This window comes from Musca domestica, unplaced genomic scaffold, assembly GCF_030504385.1.
Source record: "Musca domestica strain aabys unplaced genomic scaffold, Musca_domestica.polishedcontigs.V.1.1 37, whole genome shotgun sequence".
In the NCBI taxonomy this organism is placed as follows: Eukaryota; Metazoa; Arthropoda; class Insecta; order Diptera; family Muscidae; genus Musca; species Musca domestica.
In genome coordinates this window covers 1,264,846-1,289,064 of record NW_026712321.1, presented here as the reverse complement: position 1 = coordinate 1,289,064, position 24,219 = coordinate 1,264,846, and the positions used below count along the sequence as shown (strand labels likewise).

The following is a 24,219-nucleotide window of genomic DNA, read 5'->3' as shown; positions in this document are numbered from 1 at the left end:
GCCGTGGATAACATTTTGAGAACCGCTTTCATGTTATCATATGTTTCAATTTTTTTTTTTTTAAATTACTCATTTGACAATATCTTATTGTTAAAATGAATATTTATAAATCCATTGTATATACTCAAATCAAAGATGGAAACCACTTTTCTATGCAGTGAAATTTGAAAAAGAAAATTACAAAAAAAGCAGAGATGGATATAGTTTTGGAAATGACTTTACCTTCTTAATTCTACCATGCAAGTTGGATCAAATGGAAATATGAAAAATTCATGGTAGAAATATACAGGTAGTCGCATCAATGCTTGGGAACCTTGATATGTGAATATTTTTTTGATGTTTTGACAAATATAAGTAGATATTTATATGTCTTCTTTTACGACACAAATCTGAGGTTGTTTTGATATCCCTTTTTCAACAATTTTTATAAATTCCAATTATATTTCATACAACATTTACAACTCCAAAATTGGTTTGACAGTTCACTGTCCCAGCAGCTGAGTCGTTGCGACTACCTGTATTCTTCTACCATTGAAAAATATACAATTGAATTAAATTTAGTCAATTAAATTTAGTATTGCCTAACGGTTTTATAGGAATTTATATTATGCTGGTTTCAGTAAATCTAGTGGATTCAAATTTCAATTTATTTTGAACAGGGGCTGGATTCTTGTTCTATGAAAATATGAAATGAAAAATATTTTCTTTATAAATTTTTTCATTTGACATTTCTTTCCTTTATAAAAGTTTTCATTTCACATTTTCACAGAACAAGAATTGAGGCCCAGGTCTGGATTCTTGTTCTATGAAAATATGAAATGAAAAATATTTCCTTTATAAAATTTCTCATTTGAGATTTCTTTCCTTTATAAAATTTTCATTTCACATTTTCATAGAACAAGAATTGAAATGAAAAGTTTTATAAAGGAAAGAAATGTCAAATGAAAAATTTTATAAAGGAAATATTTTTCATTTCATATTTTCATAGAAAAAGAATCCAGACCCTGTTCAAAATAAATTGAAATTTGAATCCACTAGATTTACTGAAACCAGCATAATATAAATTCCTATAAAACCGTTAGGCAATACTATGTAAACGTCGTTTAAGCTAATCAATGAAAAGTCGGTTATTCGATTACTGAATTCTGTGCTTATCTTGGTTTTGCAAATTATTTTTTGACGTATTATAAGTTTTTTTTTTTTGCAGTGATCTTTGTACTTTCATATATTAGTTGTTTTTTATTTGTTAATATATTTACCTCTTTGAGTTTCATAGTTGCTTTTTAATATTTATAAGTCATAAGGTCTTTAAACATGTTGGCAAATTTAAAATCAATTGCTGTGCAAAATGCTGCAAAAAAGTTGTGGGCAATTAGTAAGTATTTAAAGAAAATTAATAAAATAAAATAAATTAAAAAATAATAATAATTATGTGAAATTAAAAACTGTGTCAAATTAATAAAATTAAAAAAAAAAATGCTAAGGCTTACGCACACAATCACACATACACATGTACTTAACTGTAAAACATTTTTGATTTAGTTCACTGATTTGATGGTCAAAGTCCAAAGTTAGCTATGACAAAAAAAAAACAGATAATTTAGATTGTTATGTATGATGATAAACCGCAGACGAATAAAAAAATATGGAACATAAGTTCAGTAACAAAGAAAATATAAAAGAAAATTATTTAATATTAAAAAATTGTAATTTATTTTTTATAATTAAATGCAAATATTTCCTTGCAAATCCAATAATGTATGTGCGACTGTGTGTGTGGTAACATACCGGCTTTTTATAATTAAACAAATATTTTAAACAATTGCTCAGGTGCTGCCCGTTCTATGTCTACACCATCCTCAACCAGTCCCAATGGCCGTCAAAACATAGTTCTTGTGGATGGTGTACGCAGTCCCTTCTTGTTGTCTGGTACTAATTATTCCAAATTAATGCCACATGAATTGGCTCGTCATTCGCTTTTGTAAGTATTCTATCTTCAATTTACAATCTACAGTACATTATGAACTTTTTCTTTTGATATTTCACTTTAGGAGCCTCTTGCGCAAAACCCAAGTGGACAAAGAACTTATTGACTACATCATTTATGGCACCGTAATACAGGAAGTTAAGACTTCCAACATTGCACGTGAGGCTGCCCTGGCTGCTGGCTTTAGTGACAAAACACCCGCCCACACTGTCACCATGGCTTGCATTAGTTCAAACGCTGTAAGTTATATGCTCTTGAATGTTTTTCATTGAAATTCTATAAAAATATATATTTTTGACAGGCCATTACCACTGGCATGGGTTTAATTGCCACTGGTACATATGACACCATTGTGGCTGGTGGTGTTGAATTCATGTCTGATGTTCCCATTAGATTTTCACGTAAAATGCGTTCCCTTATGATGAGGGCTAGCAAAGCAAAAACTATGGGTCAACGTCTATCACTCTTGTCGACCTTTAGACCCAACTTCCTAGTACCCGAATTGCCAGCTGTTGCTGAATTTTCTTCGGGTGAGACTATGGGCCACTCTGCCGATCGTTTGGCTGCCGCCTTCAATGTATCGCGCAAAGAACAAGATGAATATGCCTTGAGATCGCACACCTTGGCCAAGCAAGCCGAAGAAAAGGGTTACTTTACCGATTTGGTACCCTTCAAGGGTGAGCATGAATATTGAAACCTTAAAAACATAAAAATTGATTATTATTTATATTTTTTCAGTATCTGGTGTTGATAGTCTGATTTCCAAAGACAATGGTATTCGTGTATCCACCATGGAACAACTCGGTAAACTCAAACCTGCCTTTATTAAACCTCATGGCACCATTACTGCTGCCAATGCCTCATTCCTTGTATGTCTTTATTTAAAATGACTTGCTTTTTTCTTTGCAAACTAAATCTTTACATTTCTTATAGACCGACGGTGCCTCAGCTTGTCTCATCATGACCGAAGAGAAAGCCAAACAATTGGGTCTTAAGCCCAAAGCCTATTTGCGTGATTTCACTTTTGTATCCCAAGATCCCGTTGATCAATTGCTTTTGGGCCCCGCCTATGGCATCCCCAAGTTGCTGAAAAAGGCCGGTCTCACCCTTAAAGACATTGACACCTGGGAAGTCCATGAGGCATTTGCCGGTCAAATTGTGGCAAACATTAAGGCCATGGATTCTGACTGGTGGTGCAAGACATATTTGGGTCTCAGTGAAAAATATGGTGCCCCTGATATGAGCAAATTCAATAATTGGGGCGGCTCTTTGTCTATTGGCCATCCTTTTGCCGCCACAGGTGTACGTCTATGCATGCACACCGCCAATCGTTTGGTGCGAGAGGATGGAAAATTGGGAGTTGTGGCCGCTTGTGCCGCTGGCGGTCAAGGCGTTGCTATGCTGCTCGAAAGATATCCCGGTGCCACAGCCAACTAAAAGCTACTCTCTATGTCCTAAGTGTAATACTATTGTTTAAGTCCAAAAATAGTTAAACTTCCAACGAGTCTGTAAAAATATTTAAATGCATTTCCCTCATCGAATTCACCCGAACTTTTTCATTATGTATGTATTTTTTATTTTGAAAAAATGAAAAAAAACTTAACAAATAAAATACAATTACTGGTTCAAAACCAATCCTAAACCACACGGATTTTTATTGAATTCTTCTAATTTGTGGTGGTACATAGTGTTCATCCAAGACGCGTGGCTTCTTCTTTTTGCCAAACCACCTCTTGGGATAGAATACCCGTTTTTTGTATATTTCCAAATCCAATTTATCTTCCTCCTCGAAGAACCACAGCAATTGCTTTTTGGTTTCGATTTCGTTTTGCAGCTTTTCTATGGTCTCTTTTCTTTCCATATCGGCAATTTCCTTTTCCAATGCCTTTTTCTTTTCTTCTCTTAGCTTTTGCCATGTGGGGAATAATTCCTTTTGACGTTCAGCCAATGTTTTCGCCTCCTTGGTCACTGATTCTTCAAGCAGAGAATCTAGCAATTCTTCGAAATTTTTGCTGCCTTTCTTTTTGGAAGCAGCACTTTCTAGTTTAGCCACCATATCTGTTTGCTCACAGCGGATAAGGAAAGCCTTGCTTATTTCGAAAACATCAGGACAAATGCCTGATGTTATTGAGGACAAAGATTTTTCCAAATCATTAAAAAGTTTGCCAAGAACATAGCCCAATATCTTGGCGTTGTCTTGGGCTTCTCCAGCGAAGACTTTAGAAGACATTTTCAACAAAGATTTGGAAATATCGTTCTTGATGTCATATTCCGAAGGATTGCGTATAAAGTGGACACGGACTTTTTGCTAAAAGAGAAATTGTGAGCATTGAATGTTAATAAAAATTACAAAGATAGGTATATATAACATACCTCTTGAACCTTGCCAACAGGTGCCTTGGGTTCCTCAGCAGTTGCATTTTCCTCCAGCAATTGTTTCTTTAATTCAGCCAATGACGATTTAGCACAGAATTGTTGTATGAAAACGCTGTCCAAATCATCCAACAAAACCAATTTCAAAGCCAACGGCAATGCCAACAAATATTCCTTCTCACTGTGCAAAGCTGACGTGACTGCGAATCCCGTAAAGTTGTCCAAGAAAATACCATACTTAGGACGATCAATCAATATGGGCACCAACTCCTGAACACTGACGTTATCTAATAGCTGGCGAACAACACCGAAATTTGTTGATTCCAGACAGCTATTGGCCAAACGACTTGATCGGATGTGAGTCAAAAGATCGACAATCGTTGAACTTCTGTCCTCATGTTGGCCCAGACTGTTTACGTACAAATCTAGGTTAAGAGCATTGAGGTTTTTGCTAATAACTGACAACTGCAATTGATTGCCATTGATACCGGCCGGGGGCTCGAGACGAGTATTGAACACCTCTCTGATTTCATTGGAAATCAGTCTCTTTGATAAATTTAGATATAATGGGGAGCAAACCCGTAATCTTTGACTCGCCAACATCCTGCCAGACCAAGTTTGGGAAAAAAGTCTATCCTACTTCCACAATTCTGACATAATCATGTGTTAGTCAAAAATTGTAAATATTGAAACACAGGGCGATTCATATAATACTGTTTTCTAAAAGGGTGCTTTAGACTAGGTTTAATGTTTAGCTATCTAAAGTAGTAGGAAACGTATGTAGGTCGGCGTTCACAAATTGAAATGAAATACAGCAAGTCAAGAACTGACATGTGTAAAACAAATCCACTTGGAGTGACTATTTCGAATATATACATATATATGAACTAAAACAGAGTGATGTTGGCAGTCTACCCAGGCTATTCGAATTCTTGAAATACTTATTCAAAAATATATATACGATCCGGTTTATTAAGTTATCAACTTACCTCTTGTGTAGCCTAATGAAATGAATAAAAACAAACAAAAATTTAATTCCTTTTAAGTGTTATTTATAACATTTCTGGGAGTGACTAAATATTTATTACTTGTGGGATAATCTTTAAAATATTCTGTCCCCTTCTCCGTGTAATCGGCTTTTGTTGTCAGACACGATGTCCAAATCGCAGAGTTGGCCAGGTCTTTGCCTCCCAGCCAGGCATCTAATGATGCATTTTTACTTTCTTTTACTGAGAAGGTTGATTGAAATGGGCGCATTTCTTGCAGTTCCTTTACTAGACGATTTTTTAAACCTAAATGTTAGAGGAATATGATTAGATTGGGAGGGAAATGATTTTAATAAGTTTTTAAATTACCTGGTAATTTTGAGCAACCACCTGTTATGAAGACATTATCGGCTAATTTCTGTTGATCTTCTGGTGCAAAGTTATCGAACACGAATTTTAATAACTCGGCTACGCCTGTTTCATACATGCCCACCATACTTGGTTGAAATAATAATTCCGGGGCACGCAGAGATTCAACACCAACGTGTAACTGTTTAAAAACATGGGATTAATAAATTTATTAAAAATAAAACCAAACATTAATGAGTATTTTTGGGAGCTCAGCATTCATTGGACGATTTATTATTGTATGAACAATTAATTAAATGTTATTCCTTTTAATCTGACCCGTAGTTAAGTTTTCTAACTCATTTTTTGAGTTATCAACAAAAGTCGGTAAAATAAAAATGCTTATAATTTCGGTAATTAACGAAATTTGTCGGTAAGTTAGCGATGAAATCAGAGTAATCGGTATGACCTACCGATAGATACCAATGTTGTATATCAAAATTTTGGGTTTTCGAAGTTCTCAAAAAATGAGTTAGAGAATCGCACTACATCGCACTATTATCTTATTGGATGACGTTTGTATTTTCAGTAACATTTATCCTGTAAGTTCTTTCGGCAAATAAATAAACATGTATGTCCGTTTTAAAATCCAGCTTTAAATTTTTAATTTTTTTCCATACATTCTCAGTCACATTTTCATTTTTTTCTCATTTTTTGGTTTTACAATTAATAACACGCGTGCTCTGTGAAGTATTTCACATCGTCTAAACCCTCCTAAGGTTCTATTTAAAAAATATGTGTGTCACCCTGTTGAACATATGTGCATGGCATAGGCATGCACGACTTCATTATTGTTTTGATTACATCTGTGATCTAAGTTGTTCGCGTAAGTTAGAGAATTAGAATTATGTATTTAAATGGTTTGAAACGAAGTGCCACAATTGCTGGTGGTCTAATCCGAAGAAACTTGCACCAATCATCGAGTAAATTAAGCAGCAAAGCTTATGACTATGATGGCAAAACAAAAATTGATATATTTAATACACAACAAGACTTGGGTATAATGATTACGGGATATAGTCAGTTTGGCTTCCGTATGAACAACGATATGGTTGTTATTGGGCCGGTGGCAGTGTTTCCGAGGTCAGTAGAAGCGATACGCTACTGAAATTATAACTAACTTTGTTATCTTCTTAGATCCCTCTTGTCGTGGAATGTGAACTCGGTGGAAGATATTAATGAAGCTAGTCTATCTCTATTTACCGCCCTAGAACCAAAAATTGATGTGTTAATTTTGGGCATTGGTGATCAAACTCCTTCGCCAAATATATCTAAGGAAATTTTAAGTTTTATGAGAAAATATAAAATTAATGTTGAGGTCTTGAGGACCGAGCAAGTAAGATTGCAAACATTTGAATTTCTATCTAATAGTTTTCTAATAATTTGTATTTATAGGCCTGTGCTACGTTTAATTTCCTAAATGCCGAAAATCGTATGGTTGCCTCAGCGCTTATACCTCCCCTTCACATTTCATATAATGAGAATGATTTGATGGCCACAAGTGCACGTAAAATGCAAGTAGGCTTTTAAAATCATGGAACCCCAATCTTGTTAAAAAAGTTTGTTCAAATATATAAAATAGCATAAATTTTAAATACCTGATACATTTCCGCTGTATTTTCAATGGACTCAGTGTCCTTTGCCATAGATGCCTGATGATATTTCATTATTCCCTCATATTCCATTAGTTTTTCATTTTCCGCATCACTATCGCTTTCATTTTCATGACTTATTTTCTTGTAGACATCCCAATCTTTGTCATCTTTGCCAAACTCATCGGAACCTTTATCGTGTGAGGCAAGCAGGGAAATAATTCGCATACGTTCTTGAGACGCCACTGTATGACGTTTAACCATTTCTTGGCGTCTTTTCAGCCGCGTACTTTTCTTTTCGACAATGTCATTGTGTTTTTTCTTAATCTCCTCCAGCCACACTTCAAGCGGTACATTTGGTGGAGGTTGATATTTTGAATTTCTGCTAGAGGTCGAGGAGCTTGTACTAACAGGGACGGCGGCATCAGAACCTAGCTATAAAGCCCTGAAAGTTATAATTGTTTTCAAGAAAATAATCTAATATTTACCTCCTCTCCTTTTTTCTCCCTTAGCCGTTTTTGATTGGCCTCAATCAGTCGTTTTGCCATTTCCTTCCGTCTTCTTAATTTCTCTTCAGCAGCCAAAGGGTTTGGTGCTGCCGGGGCGGTATAGGGCAGCTGTATTTTCTTAACATTTGCATTATAATAATCCATATTATCCCACTTTCTCAACTCTGCTAAATAATCCACTGCCACCGAACTGTGGTTATGAAAAATATCTTCCATTCGTGTCCATGATATAGCATTTAAATGGGCTGGATATTTCATTTGCAAAAGACGATACAAATACGAAATCATTTGATAGCCACCTAAATTTAATCGCCGTATTTTGTCATGTTGCAGCTGTCCATTCAAAATCGGCACAACATGTGTAGTGTGATAACCAAAATTTACAATTAAACTATTCTCTTCTGTGGACAAGCGGTTATGTTGCCAAGCCAATGCTGAATCGATGCCATAGCAAATTGAAGGTATATCATAACACTCAAAGAATAATTCATTCATTGCTGTCAAATGAAAGTAAGTGAAATAAATTGCTTTCCAAAAGTCCTTTAACTTACTCTGACGACAGTAGGTTGGATTGGCTAAAGGTTCTGTAATTAAAATCGGCTGGGGCGTCCAATCACGACCCTCCGGCGTTATCCTTCCCAAAATATAATCAAATATATGTTCCTGGTAAACTGGATGTGTCACTACATTTCGTTCAAATTGCGTCTTCAGCAATAAACGCATTGCATCAACATCGATTTCATCGCCTATTTGGAAGGCATTCTCTGAAGCACTAGGGGCATCCTTCTTCTTGTCTTTTCTCGGCTTTGCAATCAAATTTCTAAATTCGAACAAAGGTGCTGTGGAATCTGAAAATCCAACACGACATTTGTAGGATCCTGAAATATATATGTTTCAATATCTGTGCGAAATCTAAACTATAACTTTGCATACCAACCATTGTCAATTATTAGAATTTTTTCCGCCATTTCAGCGATCTTGCTTCGGAAAGCTTCCTCGAGGAGTCTACTTAAGATTCTTAAGTCCCTATTTCTCTTTAAAACGGAGTGTGGAGTAAAAGTTTAATTAACAATATCTGATTCCTGTTATTTTTATTATTTTATTTTTAATAATTTTATTGTTTTTTAAACCTTCTCGCACTGACAAGAAATACCGCAAACTTACAAACGTAAACAAAAACAGGGGCGACTGTTCTAAGGGATCTGGAAGATCGAAAAAGGGTTCTAGAAAAACAATTTCTCCCAACAAAACATCTGTTTGTTCACTCAATTGCTCTGTTCCAGAATTGCAAGAAAGGAAAAATCGGTTATCGTAGAAAAAATTCTTACATTCTTGCAGTTCTGGAACAGCAAATGTTGGCAATGACAAGCAAATATATAACACCAAAATTTAATGAGAGTTCCAATACCAACAAGTTGAACAACCTTTCAAAATATTAAGACAAAAATTGTATTTTTAGAAGGTTCTAAGCATTGGATTTCGGAAGGTTACATTACATTTTATACACACAAATCAGAGATGGGAACGTGTGAAGTTAAACTTGGCGAGTTTAATTAAGGAAAACGCAGAAAAAAGGATAAGCTTAATTGAATTTAGGTTACCTTCTTAATTTTACCGTAATTCAAAGGATAGCTTTAATTAACATATTAACTTGGCAAAATGCATCATCACAATAAAAATATTGCGTTATTAAAATGTTTGGATTTGTACAGCTTTGCGTATCACTTGTGTGTAGATTTGTGGTTTGTTCCAGATCTGCAAGAATGTAAACATTTTTATTTTTTCGATTTTCTCTGTGATATCGAAAAAAAATGCAAAACTAGTAGATTCTTGCAGGTACTGGAACAAAGTATTGGCACCGGATTAAAAATAAAACCAATCAGAAGAATTTATATATTTTATGGTAAATCTGGTGGAATAATAATGGATTATGGTTATTTCGAAACAATATTTGTATGTGAACATATTCTTAAAATAGATATATTGCTCAATCAGCTCGACTTGTTGACATTGCACTGTGCATATCGATAACAATTAATTAACGCCGGTACAAATTAAGGCGGCATCGGCCGACAGTAAAAATAAAGTTGACTGCGTCAATTTGTGCGGCAGGGAACTTTAGATTTTGCACACAAGAGAGAGAGACATATAAAAAAATTAATAAATTATTTAATAATTATTATGGAGGAACCACGCAGCGATAAAATCTATGGCGGATGTGAGGGCCCCGATGCCATGTATGTCAAATTAATCTCTTCGGATGGCCATGAATTTATTGTCAAAAGGGAACACGCTTTAACCTCTGGCACCATCAAGGCTATGCTTTCTGGACCTGGCCAGTTTGCTGAAAATGAAGCTAATGAAGTGCATTTTCGAGAAATACCGTAAGTAAAAAGCAGCAAAACGATTTGGAATAATTAGATAAACAAATAAAAATTTAATTTGGTGTAATGTACAAAAGAATATACTAGGTTCAAGTGCATAAACAAATATACATATCTATGTACATATCGTGATATATATGTATTAGAATGTGTGGACATTTTTGGATTCATACAATTGTTTGATATTTGAAAGTCAATTGAGGATTTCAGCAAACAATGGTTATGAAAAATAAAAAAAGAAACATTGTCTTTGCACTGTGATCTATGGCTATCAATACCGGTTTCAACCCTTAGCTACTGTTTGCATTTTTATAACAATAATGATTCATTATTGGTAAATGACCACCTCAAATCTTGCTATTGATTTTTTCCTTCTGTTTCTTCAATTTTCAGCTCACACATCTTGCAAAAAGTATGCATTTACTTTACCTACAAAGTGCGTTACACAAATAGCTCTACAGAGATTCCAGAATTTCCGATTGCCCCCGAAATCGCTTTGGAACTGTTAATGGCTGCAAACTTTTTAGATTGTTAGAAGAATATTTGGGTGTTTTGTTTATTTTTCCTTTTTTTTAATATAAAACTCATATGATTACGAAAAATTTCGATTATTTTAATAATAATAAATAAGGCTTTTTGGAGAACAAAATATTTGGAAATTTTTGTTACTCCTTGGGCACGATAATAGGTTAAAAGTTAAGAATATATGTCCCTGCATGTAGCAAATGTAAACGTTGTTAGCATTGTAGATTAGAGTTATTGAAAATGTCAGAGACCCCATACGTGTTATGATTCAAAACTAACTTATCTATCTTTTCGTAATTGTACTTTGTCCGGAATATAACAAAGTCGAATTTGACATGACGACAACATCGTAAAGATGTATCATCATCAATGTGATATACCAACAATTTACACTACCTACCCATTCTTGATAAGTTGTTTACTTTTTGACCACTTTATCAACATTAATCTGTAGGCTAATAGCATCAGCATAATATTTTTGTTAAAGAGGGTAGACTATGATTAGAGGACTTTAGCCAAACTTAGGATTTTGCGGGGCCTGAGAGGCCAGCACAAATAAGGTTGAAATACTATTAATATTAAAAACTTAATGTATGTACAAAATTCTATCCAGAAAAAATACTCAATAACTTTTATTGAGAAGAGGTTATCGAACAATATTGATCTGTTCCAGAACTGTAAGAATGCAAAAGTTTTTGCTAATGATAACCGATTTTTCCCTTTGAAAAAAAAAATGCAAAACTAGCATATTTTTGCAGGTTCTGGAACAGAATATATGTATAAATGTATGTGTTGCACTTTAAAATTGTTTAGGATAGGGAATCAAAATGGCATTTCTTATAGTGCAAATATAGTTATATGATACATAATAGAATGTTGAATGCTGAAAAATAATTCAAATAATTTTTCAAAAATGTATCGCCTAAAAATGTTCACTATTTTTACATCCATGTTCGACTCGTGTTCGGCTAGCAAATCTTTTTTAAAGCAAAGTTTAATTTTGCAGTTATGGGCTTTTTTCCCACAAGAAATATATTGCTTTCATTGCATACTCCTGTATTTGTGCTGCTATAGGAAGACGGACTGATGGGTTTTAAAGTCTACGGTTTAAAAAATTCACTAAGGTTTGTTGGAATTTAAATTGCGAGTTGAAACTTTATTTTAGTATTTATGCAATTTTAATTTTTTTTATGCAAGGCGTATATTGATAAAAATCATTTAATTTGTTATTAATTTTTGTGGTGAATAAAATCGTTTACATACGCATTTATTAAAGTAGAGCCCTAAATATTTTTGATGTTATGCAAAGTGAGATGATTACCCAATATTTTTGATGTTATGTAAAGTGAAATGATTCCCAATGTTATGACACGCGCTGCCGTGTTTTAAAAAATATTTTAAGTGTTTAGGACTAGAGATGTTATTTTTTTCTCATTCTGATCCATTAACTCAATAATTTCTAATGACATATGTCAGGATCTGCCAAAGTAATTTTTTTACTTAAAATGATAAGCTAATTGAGATGATAACCCAAAATTGTGAAACACAGGTTTGTGTTAAGTTAACTGCTTTTATTTTCTAAAAACTATCAACTATCTATTGAACATAAACAGCTTAAATTAAAACATAGAATAATGCCATGTTTATGTTACAACTTTTTGTCGAGTTAACTTCCTTTAATAGGATCTATTTGAAGTATGAGTAATTGATCCAGTGTGTTATCCCACTTATATGTAAACGTAATGTAAGAAATAAGCTTAACTTGGAGCTATCACATTCGAATTAGAAGTCTAGAAATTTGTTAAAAGTATTTAATACCAAAATGTACTTCTCTGGAACACGCTATACTCCAGCAGAACATTCACCACTACCAACGTTCACGTTTTGTACATTCTTATCGAAATTTTTGATTAAATCGATTACGAAAAGTCGATTTTTACTATAGGCAAAAGTCGACTTCAACTTTTAGATTTTTACCATCGCACGTTTTGGAGGAATTCAAGTCATAATGGTGGCTCCCATCGAGGCAAAAAGATCAAAAATGAGTTCGCTGGAACAGTTGAAGAAATTTACCACAATTGTGGCCGACACCGGTGACTTTGAAAGTGAGTATTATCATTTATTTGCACCCAAATTCAAGGACCGGTTAAATACTTGGCACCTAGGTCATATTCTAGCTGGATCATTTGAGTTACATGTGTGAATGTGCCATTAATAGATGAACACGTTTGATCGTATGATTTGCAAAAAAATCAGCAAATATCCATTGCCATACTACATTCACAACAGTAATTATTTACGCACACATTAATGACCTTAGGTATCGCGCAACTTTCAAGTAGGCAGTTTCACCTTGATTTGTGCCTTAGATTAGAACAAAGACAACTATCTAGTCATGCCTGGCGGGCAGGCGGCAAATATCAACATTTACATAAAGATCTATCTATTCTAGAATATGAGCGAGCTTTGATTTAATTACACGATGCACGCATACACTCTCGTCCCCAGTAAAATGTCTTGAGATAACCTTTTCCCTTATTTTTTTGTTTCATAAAAAAGGCATGAAGCTTTACAAGCCCACCGATGCCACCACTAATCCTTCACTCATTTTAAATGCCGCCAAAATGGAACGTTATCAAAGCATAGTGGAAAAGGCTGTGGAATATGGCCAGAAAGTTGGAGGGTAAGTTAATCTCCTTATAATTGAAGTCGTTTTATCTTTAACCATCGAATTACGTCTTTTTATTAACACAGATCTGCCCAAGAAAAAGTCGAAGAAGCCATGGACTATCTGTGTGTCTTGTTCGGCTGTGAAATCTTGAAAATTGTTCCCGGTCGAGTATCTACTGAGGTGGATGCCCGTCTTTCCTTTGACACAGAAAAGAGTGTCAAAAAGGCTTTGAAATTGATTGGTTTATATGCTGATATGGGCATTGCCAAGGAACGCATTTTGATCAAGTTGGCTTCCACCTGGGAAGGCATTCAGGCAGCAAAAATCTTGGAGTCAGAACACGGTGTAAAATGCAATTTAACATTGTTGTTCTCTTTCGCCCAAGCTGTGGCATGTGCTGAGGCCAAGGTCACCTTGATTTCACCATTTGTTGGCCGTATTCTCGATTGGTATGTGGCCAATACTGATAAGAAACAATACGAAGCCAAGGAGGATCCTGGTGTGGTTTCTGTCACAAAAATCTACAACTATTATAAGAAGTTTGGCTATCCAACTGTTGTAATGGGTGCTTCCTTCAGAAACACTGGGGAAATTAAGGCCTTGGCCGGTTGTGATCTATTGACAATTGGACCTTCTCTACTCAAACAATTGGAAAACGATAACGAAGAAATTGTTCCCCAGTTGAATGCCGAAAAGGCAGCTGCCACAGATCTTCAAAAGATCAGCATGGATGAGCCCACTTTCAGATGGATGCTAAATGAAGATGCCATGGCCACGGATAAACTTTCCGAAGGTATTCGTAAATTTGCTGTTGACACTGTGGCATTGGAAAATCTCATTAGCCAGCGTTTGGCTTAAATCTTAAAGGATAAAGGGTCTCCATATCTCCATTTTTGAAATTCCAATTTTGTTTCGATTTTATATTCGTATAAATAAAAGTTTTGTATAAACATTTTTTGTAAGATTTAAACAAATCTTGTCTTGTTTATTTACTTAGAATATGAAAGTAATATAGAACAGATTCCCAACAATTGAAATGACTACTTTGTTCATTACTCATACACTGAGCGGTTGTCCGCGTATCCTTGTTATTAGAGAATCCCAATATTATATTGTGTATATGTATATACTACGTATAATAGAATATAGAAGAATATTTAATCAATTGATTTCATTTTTGCCAAGTGTGAAGTTGGTATCATCTTAACTTCGCCATTCAGTTTGCAGACACACGAATCCTTTTCGACCGAAAGTATTTTGCCAACCGACTCTCGTTCGTCACCATAAATAACCTTAAATTCATCTCCTTCCCCGGGTGCGACCGGTGCTAGATTCTCACTTACAACCGATACACTACGATCTTCTTCTTGAAGAAACACCGAGCATACACCATTTGAAACAGTGCGTATAATGCCGGTTTGTCCCACCAAATCCGCATCGTCATGTGTATGAATTTTAACCACAATATCGGTTGTACACCAATCTCCAATTGGCGATTCCAATCCGGCGCCTGGTGTCTGAGGGTTATAGGGAGAGTTTGGTGCTCCACCTGGTGTATTGGGGGAATAACTTGACGGGGATGGGGTGTTCATATAGCCCACAGGATAAGGAGATGGTGCTGGGCTGGGGCTTGGGTTGAATGGGCTGTAGCTGCGATCTGAGCCATACAATGTACCAGGAGTTTGTGGTGGAAACTGGGTATTAATCTGGTAACCGGGAGTACTGGGATTATATCCAGGGCTTGGGCTTGGCTCTTCCAGGGAATAATCAAAGTCATTGCTACGGGCCGGGGTATTTGTAACGGTCGGATCCCAGGCACCATGACGTGGCGTCATGCTACCATCATGCAATGGTGTCATAGAACTACTGTATGGAGTACGACCTTCAGAATCCCAATTGGGTGTTTGACTGCCAAGCAATGGAGTTTTGGAGCCGGCAGCAGCATATATTGGTGTATGGGAACCATAGCCAGGAGTGCGGGCTGGTGTACGACCATAGGAAGAAAGACTTCCATCTTTGCCAGCTGGACCAACAATAGCAATATGATTTCTGTCGACGGAAATTGTCTGACAAGAAGTGTGTAATTCCACACGGGCTGTACTCTCGGTGGCATCTTTAACAATACCAACAACACCTACGTAAAAAAATAATTTATACCTTTAATACCTTTCAATTCGAAATAAACATTTGACCTACCTTTGTAAGGACCACCACTAATTTTAATAGTTTTACCCAAGATTTCGCGATCACGTGTAACACGAAAACCGCCACGACCTCTGGCACCACCCCGGGCGCCACGTCCACCAGATGGATGCATGGGAGACTGTATACGAGGTGACATGAAACCCAAACCACCCAATGGGCCAAAATTATTAGTCTGGGATTTACTGCCACCAGCCAATTGCAAATGACGTGTTTTGCAAACGAATATACCACCGTTTTCGGTGTACATACGGCAATGGAGGAATGCCAAGCTGCGATAAAGATGTTTGATTTCACCAGAACGACCCTAGAATAACATCTTTAGTTGGAGTCAAGAAAAACAGTATTGAAGCTGAACTTACGGCATGCGGTCCTTCCATAACTTTAACAATATCACGACGCCTGATTTGATTTTGATCTGCATCCAAAGCAATTGTATTACGATTCTCCCTTCTCTTGTGCAAAGCAGTTGGCTTGCATTCAATAACCTTACCATGCATGCCCAATACATGGAAGTTTTCTCTCTCCAGACGTACAATAACTCCCACATTTTGAGCACTATAAAATTAGATGAGTTAATAAAAACCACTACTTTCGTTTCGCTTGTGGGAATATATGTAACTTACTCAAGTTGTACCAAATCACCCCATTGAAATTGGCCCAAACAATCAACACCTGTGGCCACATCGGAACAAAGCTGCAAATCTTTAGGTAACACTTCCAACTCATGATTGGTTAAATCGGAAACCAATACAACACGTGATGGTTCAACACGTATAATCAAACCCGTTTCACCTTCATAACGACCGGCCAATACACGAGCATGGTCACCAGTTTTGAAGTATTTGCGTAATTCATTTGCCTTGAATACTAAGGGATCCTATGGAGTATAAAACAATTACTAAACGTAAACATTGGGGTAATAAAATTTCACCTTACCTTCAAGTCTTGATGCTTGGGCATGACAGTAATCATCCCTCCATCAATGGCTATGATTTTAGCCTGCAAATTTTCCAAATCACCCACGCATACTTCAACATTGTCACCCATTGAAAAGGAATGTCCCATGGTGGGGTCATCCTTTGCCCCCAAGGCAATCTCCAAATTGACATCTAGAAAATAAACTAAATTAAAACATTCCCATGGAATTGTTTTTAGTTGGTACCTTCTGGCGTCTCTTCAAATCTTTCCAATTCTGCCAAAGTGGGTTTAACACCTTCGGCTTGAATGGCAGACATGGTGAAATTTTTATACAAGAAACCCTTGCGTGAATAACGATTGCCCTCGAACAGCAAAAAATCACCATCTGAATGGACTTCACCACCAATAGCTCTGCAGAGAAGGGACGAATAAATTATATATTTACAAAAAATCTTTAAATGTTATCTTACCTTACAGCTTCTGGATCAAACGGTTTGGCTGGTGGCCTACGTTTCTTTTTGTTCTTATCTGCATCCTAAAATAAAGATAATAGATTTTTCATTAAATTGTTAAATCGAACATTTTTCATTTTACTTACGCTTGCTGTTGTCCGAAGAGCACCTCTCATTCGGGTGTAATCAATACGTGGCAATAGCTTTAAATGGGCTTGATTTTGGGCCAAATCCACATAGTCCACCTGCGCTATATCATCCTTGTATAGACCTCTCTTGAGTCTTACCCATTGTTTCACCTTAAGACCAACTTGTTCCTTGACAACCTTTAGAACATCGGTCATTTCCTTAATGGGTACCATTTCTTGTTTCCATTGGCCCATTCTAAGATTTCCCACATTGTTAATGGCCGCCTTAACGTGAGTCTGTTTGTACGATTCAATGTACACATAACCCTTGACACCCTCTGGCGTTACAACTGACTTAATTTGTAATGGTTCATCAGTATTTAGGTATGTTAGAAACTTTCGCATCAACAATAAAGCTGTGGCCTTTTCCTCTCCAATACGACATTTTACCATCCATAAATTGGGATCCCTAGGCGGTGGTAAATACAACTTAATATGTATACTATTTATTTTGATATTATTGACTTACTTAATGCCTGGCAAAAGTGTCTGTTGGGTAATTTCATCGGACATTTCTTCACCTCCATCACCAAAATGCCTCTTGGCAATCGATTCGTCAGCATATTTCTTGCGAAGATACTCCTCGATTTCATCTTCCCTTTGGGTGCTGGAACAAGCAAAGAAGGGTAAGTAAAATATTACATTACAAATAGGGCGGATTGTACTTACTCCCAAAGGTTGGTGCCACGTCGTCTAATTTCAATATCACGGGCCGTAGGACCCAATTCGTCAATTTCATTGCCAACAATGCCCAATTCATTGGCTCCTTCTTCCCATTCTTCATCTTCGTCAACCTACAAGCATAATTTTCTTAAGAATATGCACCTGCATTTTTAAACTAAAGCCACTGGGATAATTACCTCATCGTCCACTTCGGCTTCGTCAATAATAAAACCACCGAAACGATCCTTCTTCTTTTTCTTTCGGTGGCGGTCCTCTTCGTCCTCCTCATATTCTTCGGAGTCAACATCATCACCTTCTTCTTCCTCCTCTTCTTCATCGCGTGCCCTCTTATGGCCTCTTACCGAACCTTCCGATCCAGATTCCGATGCAACCGACCGTGATCTGGAACGAGATCTAGAACGCGAACGAGACCTCGATCGGGAACGTGATCTCGAGTGAGACCTAGATCGTGATCTGGAAACGGAACGTGAACCTGACCGGGAACGTATGGGAGAACGGGATCTAGAGCGTACACTTTTCTGCGATTTGTTAGAACCGACAGATCCGTCCTCAGACCCACTATCGGACATATTACTTTCCGAATCCGACATTTTTGTTAATACTATGTAAAATAGTGTAATTTATTATTATATTATACTAAGTTAAATGGGTAAATAATAGATAATGCTCACCTTTTCAAAAAGCCACAATATTCCTTCTCGATTATCAAATGGACACATAGACACACATTTGCACACTGTCTTCGCCATCTTGATTTGTGAGCCTAAAAAAGTTAAAGGCGTTCCATACAAAAAAGACAGAATGCCAGATAAAAATTGCTGCAAAATAGAATGAATATTGTTTACGAATGAATGTGAAGTGTAATGCCAAGAGTATTTACAAATAAGACATGGGAGACAACACAATCAGCTGTTATTCCAGGGATGAGTAAGCTCCAATTTATTAATATATAATACTGATGAATTAATGAATATTAATGCAATGGGATGAACAAAAATATGTATAGAAACTCTTTATTGCTAAAAATCAGTGACGTTCAATTTCTCTGTAATCTTCTGTTAAATTTAATAGTTTTGAAAAATAGTTTGAAATAAAAACACATCTTGCTGAAATTTTTATTGGCAAGGCAGATGACGGCCATGTTAGAATCAAACAGGTAATGTTATGCAATCATATGTTAATTTTTTTTCAATATTATTAATTTGACAACATCTCAATGTCAAAATATATATTTACAAATCCATTATAAATACAAAAATCAGAGATGGGAACCTATTTTTTAAGCAGTGAAATTTTATAAGGTAAATTACAGAAAATGATGGGTAGGCTTTTTTGAAATGACTTTACTTTCTTAATTTTACCATTATGACGACATTATGATATTTCCAAATTAGTCGTTCTAAATTAAACAAAAAATTAAAATCGTAATTGAAATTTTGTGCCCGAATTTTGCCAATTTTGTGTATATATTGGTTGTCTTGAAAAATAAAAACAAAATATTTTCAAAATTAATGATTGAAAGACGCGAACATTGCTGGGTTCGTATTAAATATATTTATTACTTTTGGCATGGACTTGAATGATGAACAGTTTGGATCAAATTTTGGAAAGTAGTTCCATGCATTTCATTCATCTCATGGTACAATGAAATAAAGGTAACCTCATTTCAAATTAGCATTCCCAGCACTGCATTTTTTGTAATTTACCTTGTCAAATTTTAATGCATAAAAAACAGTTCCCATCTCTGACTTTGTGTGTATACAATGGATGTGTGAATATATAGATTTTGACAATAAGATGTTGTCAAATGAATAAATTTGAAAAAAAAAACTTGTAAACATATGATTGCACGACTTTACCGTCTTAGTTCTACCATGATTCATCTTTTGCCCTCTTTTCTTTACTCAATGAGGAAAAATATGAAACAACTTGTTGCATCTTATTTTGTAAAATTCTGATATTTTTTCCAGGCTGTTCTACCTCTTTGTTGTACCATGGGGACTTGTTATTGTCAAAAATCGTTATCCTCAAAAATCTCATTTCCCTCCATAATCCGCTAAAATTAAATAAACAAGTATCAAATAAAAAATTTTAAATGTTCTTTCAAATATAAGTATATTTTTATATGTTTTCTTATACGACGTCATTCGGAGTTTATTTTAATTCGCGTTTTTCAATAATTTTTACAAATTTAAATAAATGTTTATTCAACATTTTCAATTCCAAAATTGGTTTGACAGTTCATTGTCCCAGCAGCTGTGTCGATGCGTCTACCTATATTCTCCTAATAGATATATTAAACCCAATGGGATAAGGTACGTTTACATTTAAAACTCTACCCGAGCTAATTCTGATAATTGTGCAATCAGTTAGGTTGATTGTAATTGGTCAATTATCAGGGTTAGCCCGAGTAGAGTTTGGCATATAAACTTGTTTTTTATCTTCAATAGTATAAATTATATATTTTAACACATTTAACACATATACAAAATCTTTATACGGACAACTTTATTGTGATTCGCCAATTTTCAGGGTTAACCCGGAAAAAGATTTGTATGTAAACGTAATTCCACATTGTATTGATTGCACAACAGATTGCATACATATATGCAAGCTTGGAAGAAGAATACAGGTAGACGCATCGACGCAGCTGCTGGGACAATGAAATGTCAAACAAGTTTTGAAATTGAAATTTTTGAATGAAAAATTATTCAAATTTGTAAAAATTTTTGAAAAACGCTTTTTATAATAACCTCCGATTGACGTCGTATAAGAATCTACTCTTATTTGAGAAAATATTTTAAAATTTTTGACATACCTATGTTCCCAAGCGTTGATGCATCTACTTAAATTCTTCTACCATGTATGCAAGGTTAATTAAACTGGTCGTGTAAATTCAAAGCCAATCACATAGTTTTGATTTTATTTTTGAATACCTTACAATTAGTATTTATTTTGACAATACAAAGGAAATCAGCTGGTCTTACGGAATATAATCAATACCACTGTGTATTTCAAAGCATTTTCACTTAATTTTTATTCAAATATTTATTATGATAGAACAATTTGCATAAAAAATTTGAATTTTTAGGCAGATGTGTGCGGGGGTGAGTGCGGCTGTTTGGTACAGTCCAATGTTCTTGACCTTTTACTTTTTTCGCTTTTTTGTTTAAATAAAATATTTATTTAAAATATACCACAGCTGTGTGTATGCATGTATGTATTTATGTTTATGTGACATCGTTTACGTATGACTATAGTAGATGTTCTAATATGTTTTGGGAATATTTAAAATTTTTCATTTTGATTTTTGTTTTTTTGTTAAATTTCTTTTTCTTTTTTACTTAATTATTTAATCATTAAGATTTATGCCATAACCGAGGAGTATATATGTGTGCATGTAGATCGAAATGCGCACATATTCACAAGTATATATTTATGTATGTGTGAATGTGATGCCCATAGAAATGTTGTACGGTTTGTGATATGCACGCCACATACAGCTAAAGATGAAAAACTCTTTGTATACACTCTATCCTTCGGCTATTAGAAATTTTGACATTGCATGCGTTATTTTTATTTATATCTAAAAAAAGTACGAGGTTCTGTAATATATTTTTTTTTTCATACAGAAATTTTTACTCATTATTTTCATTACAGAAGCGTAGTCTATGTTGGGATTTATTAGGTTTTTTTAGACCGGTCAGGGAACATTGATATGTCAAAATTTTTAAATGTTTTCCAGACCTTAATTTATTTTTATATGTTTTCTTATACGAAGCCAATCGGATGTTGTTATGACATGCATTTTTCAACAATTTTTAAAAATTTCAATATTTTTTCATTCAAAATGTTCAACTCTAAAGGTCTAAGTACATAAGAAGCTTGAAGTCACGGCTAGGCATATTTTGTGAAATTTCATAACGGGATTACAGAGCCGCATTAAAATCCAGCCATCGTTTTCCATCATAATTTGACATTAGTATGCCTAGCCATGACTTCTAGCTTTTTATGTATTTGCACCTTAAACTTGGTTTTATAGTTCATTGTCCCTGGTAGAATCAAGAAGGTAAAGTCATGCAAACATATGTTTATTTTTTTCCAAAATTCTTCGTTTGGCAACATCTCATTGTCAAAATATATATATATATATAAATTCATTGTAAATACACAAATCAGAGATGGAAAACTAGTTTTTATGCAGTGAAATTTGAAATACAGAAAATTCAGAGATGGGTATGCTTATTTAAAATTACTTAACCTTCTTAATTTTACTATGGTTTTTATGTAGCCTTAAAACTTAAAGCACGTTTAGACTACTAAATCCACTCGATTTCAAATGTCAATTCCAAAGCGTACACGTCACGTAAATCGTTTTCATAAATCCAGTTATTATTTGTCGTATACGTTATGGAATTGACATTTGAAATCGAGTTGATTTCATAAATCTAAACGTATTCGCATTTAATAAAACCCAGGCATGGTAGAAGAATATAGGTAGACGCATCGACACAGCTGCTGGGACAATGAACTGTCAAAACAATTTTGGAATTAAAAATGTTGAATGAAAAATTATTTAAATTTGTAAAAAAATTATTTAAATTTGTAAAAATTTTTAAAAAACGAGAATTATAATAACTTCCGAAAGACGTCGCATAAGAAAAAATATATAAAAATAAAAATATAAAAATATATTTGAAAAAACATTAAAATTTTTTTGACATGTCAATGTTCCCGAGCGTTGATGCATCCACCTGTATTCTTTGGCCATGAATCCAGTTTTTATTTGACGTATACGTAATTGACATTTGAAATCGAGTTGATTTCGTAAATCTAAATGTATTCGCATTTAATAAACCCGTCGATTTGAACTGCCAGTCTCATTGTTCTGGATTGCGCTGGGACAAAGAACTGTCAAACCAATTTTAGAATTGAAAGTGTTGAATGAAAAATTATTAAAATTTGTAAAAATGGTTAAAAAACGCGAATTATAATAACCTCAAAATGACATCGTATAAAAAAACCTACTTAAATTTGAACGAACATTTAAAAAAATTGATATATCAATGTTACCAAGCGTTGATGCATCTACCAGTATTCTTCTACCATGCACAATACATTGCGTAAAATCTGACAGCTACTGGATTTTTTTACATATATGCCATGGTAGAAGAATATAGATAGTCGCATCGACGCAGCTGCTGGGACAATGAACTGTCAAACCATGGTAGAAAAATATAGGTAGACGCATCGACACAGCTGCTGAAACAATGAACTGTCAAACCAATTTTGGAATTGAAAATGTTGAATGAAAAATTATTTAAATTTGTAAAAGATGTTGAAAAACACGAATTATAATAGCCTCCGAATGACGTCGTATAAGAAAACATATAAAAATCTACTTATATTTAAAAAATATTTAAATTTTTTTGACTTATCAATGCTCCCAAGCGTTGATGCATCTACCTGTATTCTTCTGCCATGTGTCAAACCAATTTTGAAATTGAAAATGTTGAATGAAAATTTATTCAAATTTGTAAAAATTGTTGAAAAATGCGAATTTACTAAACTCCGAATGACGTCGTATAAGAAAACTTATAAAAATCTACTTATATTTGAAAATATATTTACAATTTTTTGACATATCAATGCTCCCAAGCGTTGATGCATCTACCTGTATTCTTCTGCCATAGCATTTTTCCGTCATCAATAAAATTAATCATGGGAGAATTAAGAAGGTAGGTTTACAAAGCAGTTGGAACTGGCAATGCGGAAAAGGAAGACAAATATAAATGCTAAAACTTGGTGGTAATACTTCAAAATAAAATGTCTGTCAATCAGTCACTTTTTTTGATGAGTTTTATGAAATTAAATTTTACCACCACATTGCACTTATACGAAATTATTTCAAGACTTTCATGTGTTAATGTAGGTTCCTTGTTCACTTGGTAACATGTATTTTCTTTGATAAATTACCAAAATTTTAATATTCATTTTTCGTTAATGACATATCCTGTCTTTTTCACATTGAATTTGACAGCTGATGCTGGGGGAACATATTTTCCACAGCTAATGTCTAGTTTTTTTTTTTTTTTTGTTGTTTGAAACCCTTTTCTTTTTGTAGTGTCGAAACAACTACATGAAAAATATGCATGAATGTTCTTATTTTTTTGCAAATTAATGTTTAATATTTTTAAATGCAAAGACATCCATCACTCGTGAGGCAATTCCCTTGGAAACACATTGAAATACATACATATTTATAATTATTATTATTATTATCCATATGGAAAATCCACACCACGTCCCTGGTGTCATATAAACATAATAACCTTTG

General features: G+C 34.6%; 7 protein-coding genes across 8 annotated transcripts; 4 read left to right on the top strand and 3 right to left on the bottom strand.

The window, feature by feature from the left end:
* The first annotated feature begins 1,187 nt into the window (after positions 1–1,187).
* On the top strand, positions 1,188–3,629 carry LOC101887343 (trifunctional enzyme subunit beta, mitochondrial). The gene is made up of 6 exons (XM_005185061.4): positions 1,188–1,375; positions 1,831–1,981; positions 2,052–2,226; positions 2,289–2,664; positions 2,726–2,856; positions 2,921–3,629. Exons 1-6 carry the CDS (start codon positions 1,315–1,317, stop codon positions 3,422–3,424), a joined length of 1,398 nt encoding a protein of 465 aa, XP_005185118.1. The 5' UTR covers positions 1,188–1,314; the 3' UTR covers positions 3,425–3,629.
* On the bottom strand, positions 3,595–5,042 carry LOC101887511 (uncharacterized). The gene is made up of 2 exons (XM_005185062.4): positions 4,361–5,042; positions 3,595–4,295 (listed from the first exon to the last, which is right to left on the bottom strand). Exons 1-2 carry the CDS (start codon positions 4,961–4,963, stop codon positions 3,642–3,644), a joined length of 1,257 nt encoding a protein of 418 aa, XP_005185119.2. The 5' UTR covers positions 4,964–5,042; the 3' UTR covers positions 3,595–3,641.
* Positions 5,043–5,390: 348 nt separating this feature from the next.
* LOC101889129 (actin-related protein 5) lies at positions 5,391–9,032 on the bottom strand. Of its 2 annotated transcripts, none has more exons than XM_059126268.1 (6): positions 8,789–9,032; positions 8,407–8,733; positions 7,835–8,352; positions 7,353–7,781; positions 5,716–5,896; positions 5,391–5,652 (listed from the first exon to the last, which is right to left on the bottom strand). In XM_059126268.1, exons 1-6 carry the CDS (start codon positions 8,793–8,795, stop codon positions 5,402–5,404), a joined length of 1,713 nt encoding a protein of 570 aa, XP_058982251.1. In that variant the 5' UTR covers positions 8,796–9,032; the 3' UTR covers positions 5,391–5,401. The 2 variants fall into 2 exon arrangements, with proteins under 2 accessions (XP_058982251.1, XP_005185129.2); XM_005185072.4 differs by having other exon boundaries at positions 8,793–9,032.
* Positions 6,529–7,358, top strand: LOC101901804 (NADH dehydrogenase [ubiquinone] 1 alpha subcomplex assembly factor 3). The gene is made up of 3 exons (XM_005185060.4): positions 6,529–6,837; positions 6,892–7,090; positions 7,150–7,358. The coding sequence occupies exons 1-3, from the start codon at positions 6,602–6,604 to the stop codon at positions 7,282–7,284; spliced, it is 570 nt and encodes a 189-aa protein (XP_005185117.1). The 5' UTR covers positions 6,529–6,601; the 3' UTR covers positions 7,285–7,358.
* A 907-nt stretch (positions 9,033–9,939) lies between the features above and the next one.
* Positions 9,940–10,888, top strand: LOC101901639 (elongin-C). The gene is made up of 2 exons (XM_005185059.4): positions 9,940–10,239; positions 10,633–10,888. Exons 1-2 carry the CDS (start codon positions 10,037–10,039, stop codon positions 10,772–10,774), a joined length of 345 nt encoding a protein of 114 aa, XP_005185116.1. The 5' UTR covers positions 9,940–10,036; the 3' UTR covers positions 10,775–10,888.
* Positions 10,889–12,698: 1,810 nt separating this feature from the next.
* LOC101901199 (probable transaldolase) lies at positions 12,699–14,409 on the top strand. The gene is made up of 3 exons (XM_005185056.3): positions 12,699–12,869; positions 13,324–13,447; positions 13,519–14,409. Exons 1-3 carry the CDS (start codon positions 12,773–12,775, stop codon positions 14,291–14,293), a joined length of 996 nt encoding a protein of 331 aa, XP_005185113.2. The 5' UTR covers positions 12,699–12,772; the 3' UTR covers positions 14,294–14,409.
* A 55-nt stretch (positions 14,410–14,464) lies between these two features.
* LOC101901366 (transcription elongation factor SPT5) lies at positions 14,465–18,681 on the bottom strand. Its single transcript, XM_005185057.4, has 12 exons — positions 18,554–18,681; positions 18,059–18,483; positions 17,868–17,992; positions 17,668–17,805; positions 17,157–17,607; positions 17,029–17,093; positions 16,803–16,969; positions 16,577–16,749; positions 16,264–16,517; positions 16,000–16,195; positions 15,632–15,944; positions 14,465–15,569 (listed from the first exon to the last, which is right to left on the bottom strand). The coding sequence occupies exons 2-12, from the start codon at positions 18,470–18,472 to the stop codon at positions 14,593–14,595; spliced, it is 3,273 nt and encodes a 1,090-aa protein (XP_005185114.1). The 5' UTR covers positions 18,473–18,483; positions 18,554–18,681; the 3' UTR covers positions 14,465–14,592.
* Between the last annotated feature and the right edge of the window lie 5,538 nt (positions 18,682–24,219).

Bases quoted from the DNA above. Each gene is read 5' to 3' on its own strand.
- LOC101901804 (XM_005185060.4), top strand. From the start codon at position 6,602: ATGTATTTAAATGGTTTGAAACGAAGTGCCACAATTGCTGGTGGTCTA. The intron at 6,838-6,891 runs GTCAGTAGAAGC...TTATCTTCTTAG, and splicing joins CCGGTGGCAGTGTTTCCGAG to ATCCCTCTTGTCGTGGAATG. The intron at 7,091-7,149 runs GTAAGATTGCAA...TTGTATTTATAG, and splicing joins AGGTCTTGAGGACCGAGCAA to GCCTGTGCTACGTTTAATTT.
- LOC101889129 (XM_005185072.4), bottom strand. From the start codon at position 8,823: ATGGCGGAAAAAATTCTAATAATTGACAATG. The intron at 8,734-8,792 runs GTTGGTATGCAA...TATATATTTCAG, and splicing joins AATTCTAATAATTGACAATG to GATCCTACAAATGTCGTGTT. The intron at 5,897-7,352 runs GTATTTAAAATT...GTTTTTAAACAG, and splicing joins ATACAGCGGAAATGTATCAG to TTACACGTTGGTGTTGAATC.
- LOC101901199 (XM_005185056.3), top strand. From the start codon at position 12,773: ATGGTGGCTCCCATCGAGGCAAAAAGATCAAAAATGAGTTCGCTGGAA. The intron at 12,870-13,323 runs GTGAGTATTATC...TTCATAAAAAAG, and splicing joins CGACACCGGTGACTTTGAAA to GCATGAAGCTTTACAAGCCC. The intron at 13,448-13,518 runs GTAAGTTAATCT...TTATTAACACAG, and splicing joins TATGGCCAGAAAGTTGGAGG to ATCTGCCCAAGAAAAAGTCG.
- LOC101901639 (XM_005185059.4), top strand. From the start codon at position 10,037: ATGGAGGAACCACGCAGCGATAAAATCTATGGCGGATGTGAGGGCCCC. The intron at 10,240-10,632 runs GTAAGTAAAAAG...TTCAATTTTCAG, and splicing joins GTGCATTTTCGAGAAATACC to CTCACACATCTTGCAAAAAG.
- LOC101887343 (XM_005185061.4), top strand. From the start codon at position 1,315: ATGTTGGCAAATTTAAAATCAATTGCTGTGCAAAATGCTGCAAAAAAG. The intron at 1,376-1,830 runs GTAAGTATTTAA...ACAATTGCTCAG, and splicing joins AAAAAAGTTGTGGGCAATTA to GTGCTGCCCGTTCTATGTCT. The intron at 2,857-2,920 runs GTATGTCTTTAT...CATTTCTTATAG, and splicing joins CTGCCAATGCCTCATTCCTT to ACCGACGGTGCCTCAGCTTG.
- LOC101887511 (XM_005185062.4), bottom strand. From the start codon at position 4,963: ATGTTGGCGAGTCAAAGATTACGGGTTTGCTCCCCATTATATCTAAAT. The intron at 4,296-4,360 runs GTATGTTATATA...TTTCTCTTTTAG, and splicing joins CTGTTGGCAAGGTTCAAGAG to CAAAAAGTCCGTGTCCACTT.
- LOC101901366 (XM_005185057.4), bottom strand. From the start codon at position 18,472: ATGTCGGATTCGGAAAGTAATATGTCCGATAGTGGGTCTGAGGACGGA. The intron at 16,196-16,263 runs GTAAGTTACATA...CTAATTTTATAG, and splicing joins GGTGATTTGGTACAACTTGA to TGCTCAAAATGTGGGAGTTA. The intron at 15,570-15,631 runs GTAGGTCAAATG...TTTTTTACGTAG, and splicing joins TAGTGGTGGTCCTTACAAAG to GTGTTGTTGGTATTGTTAAA.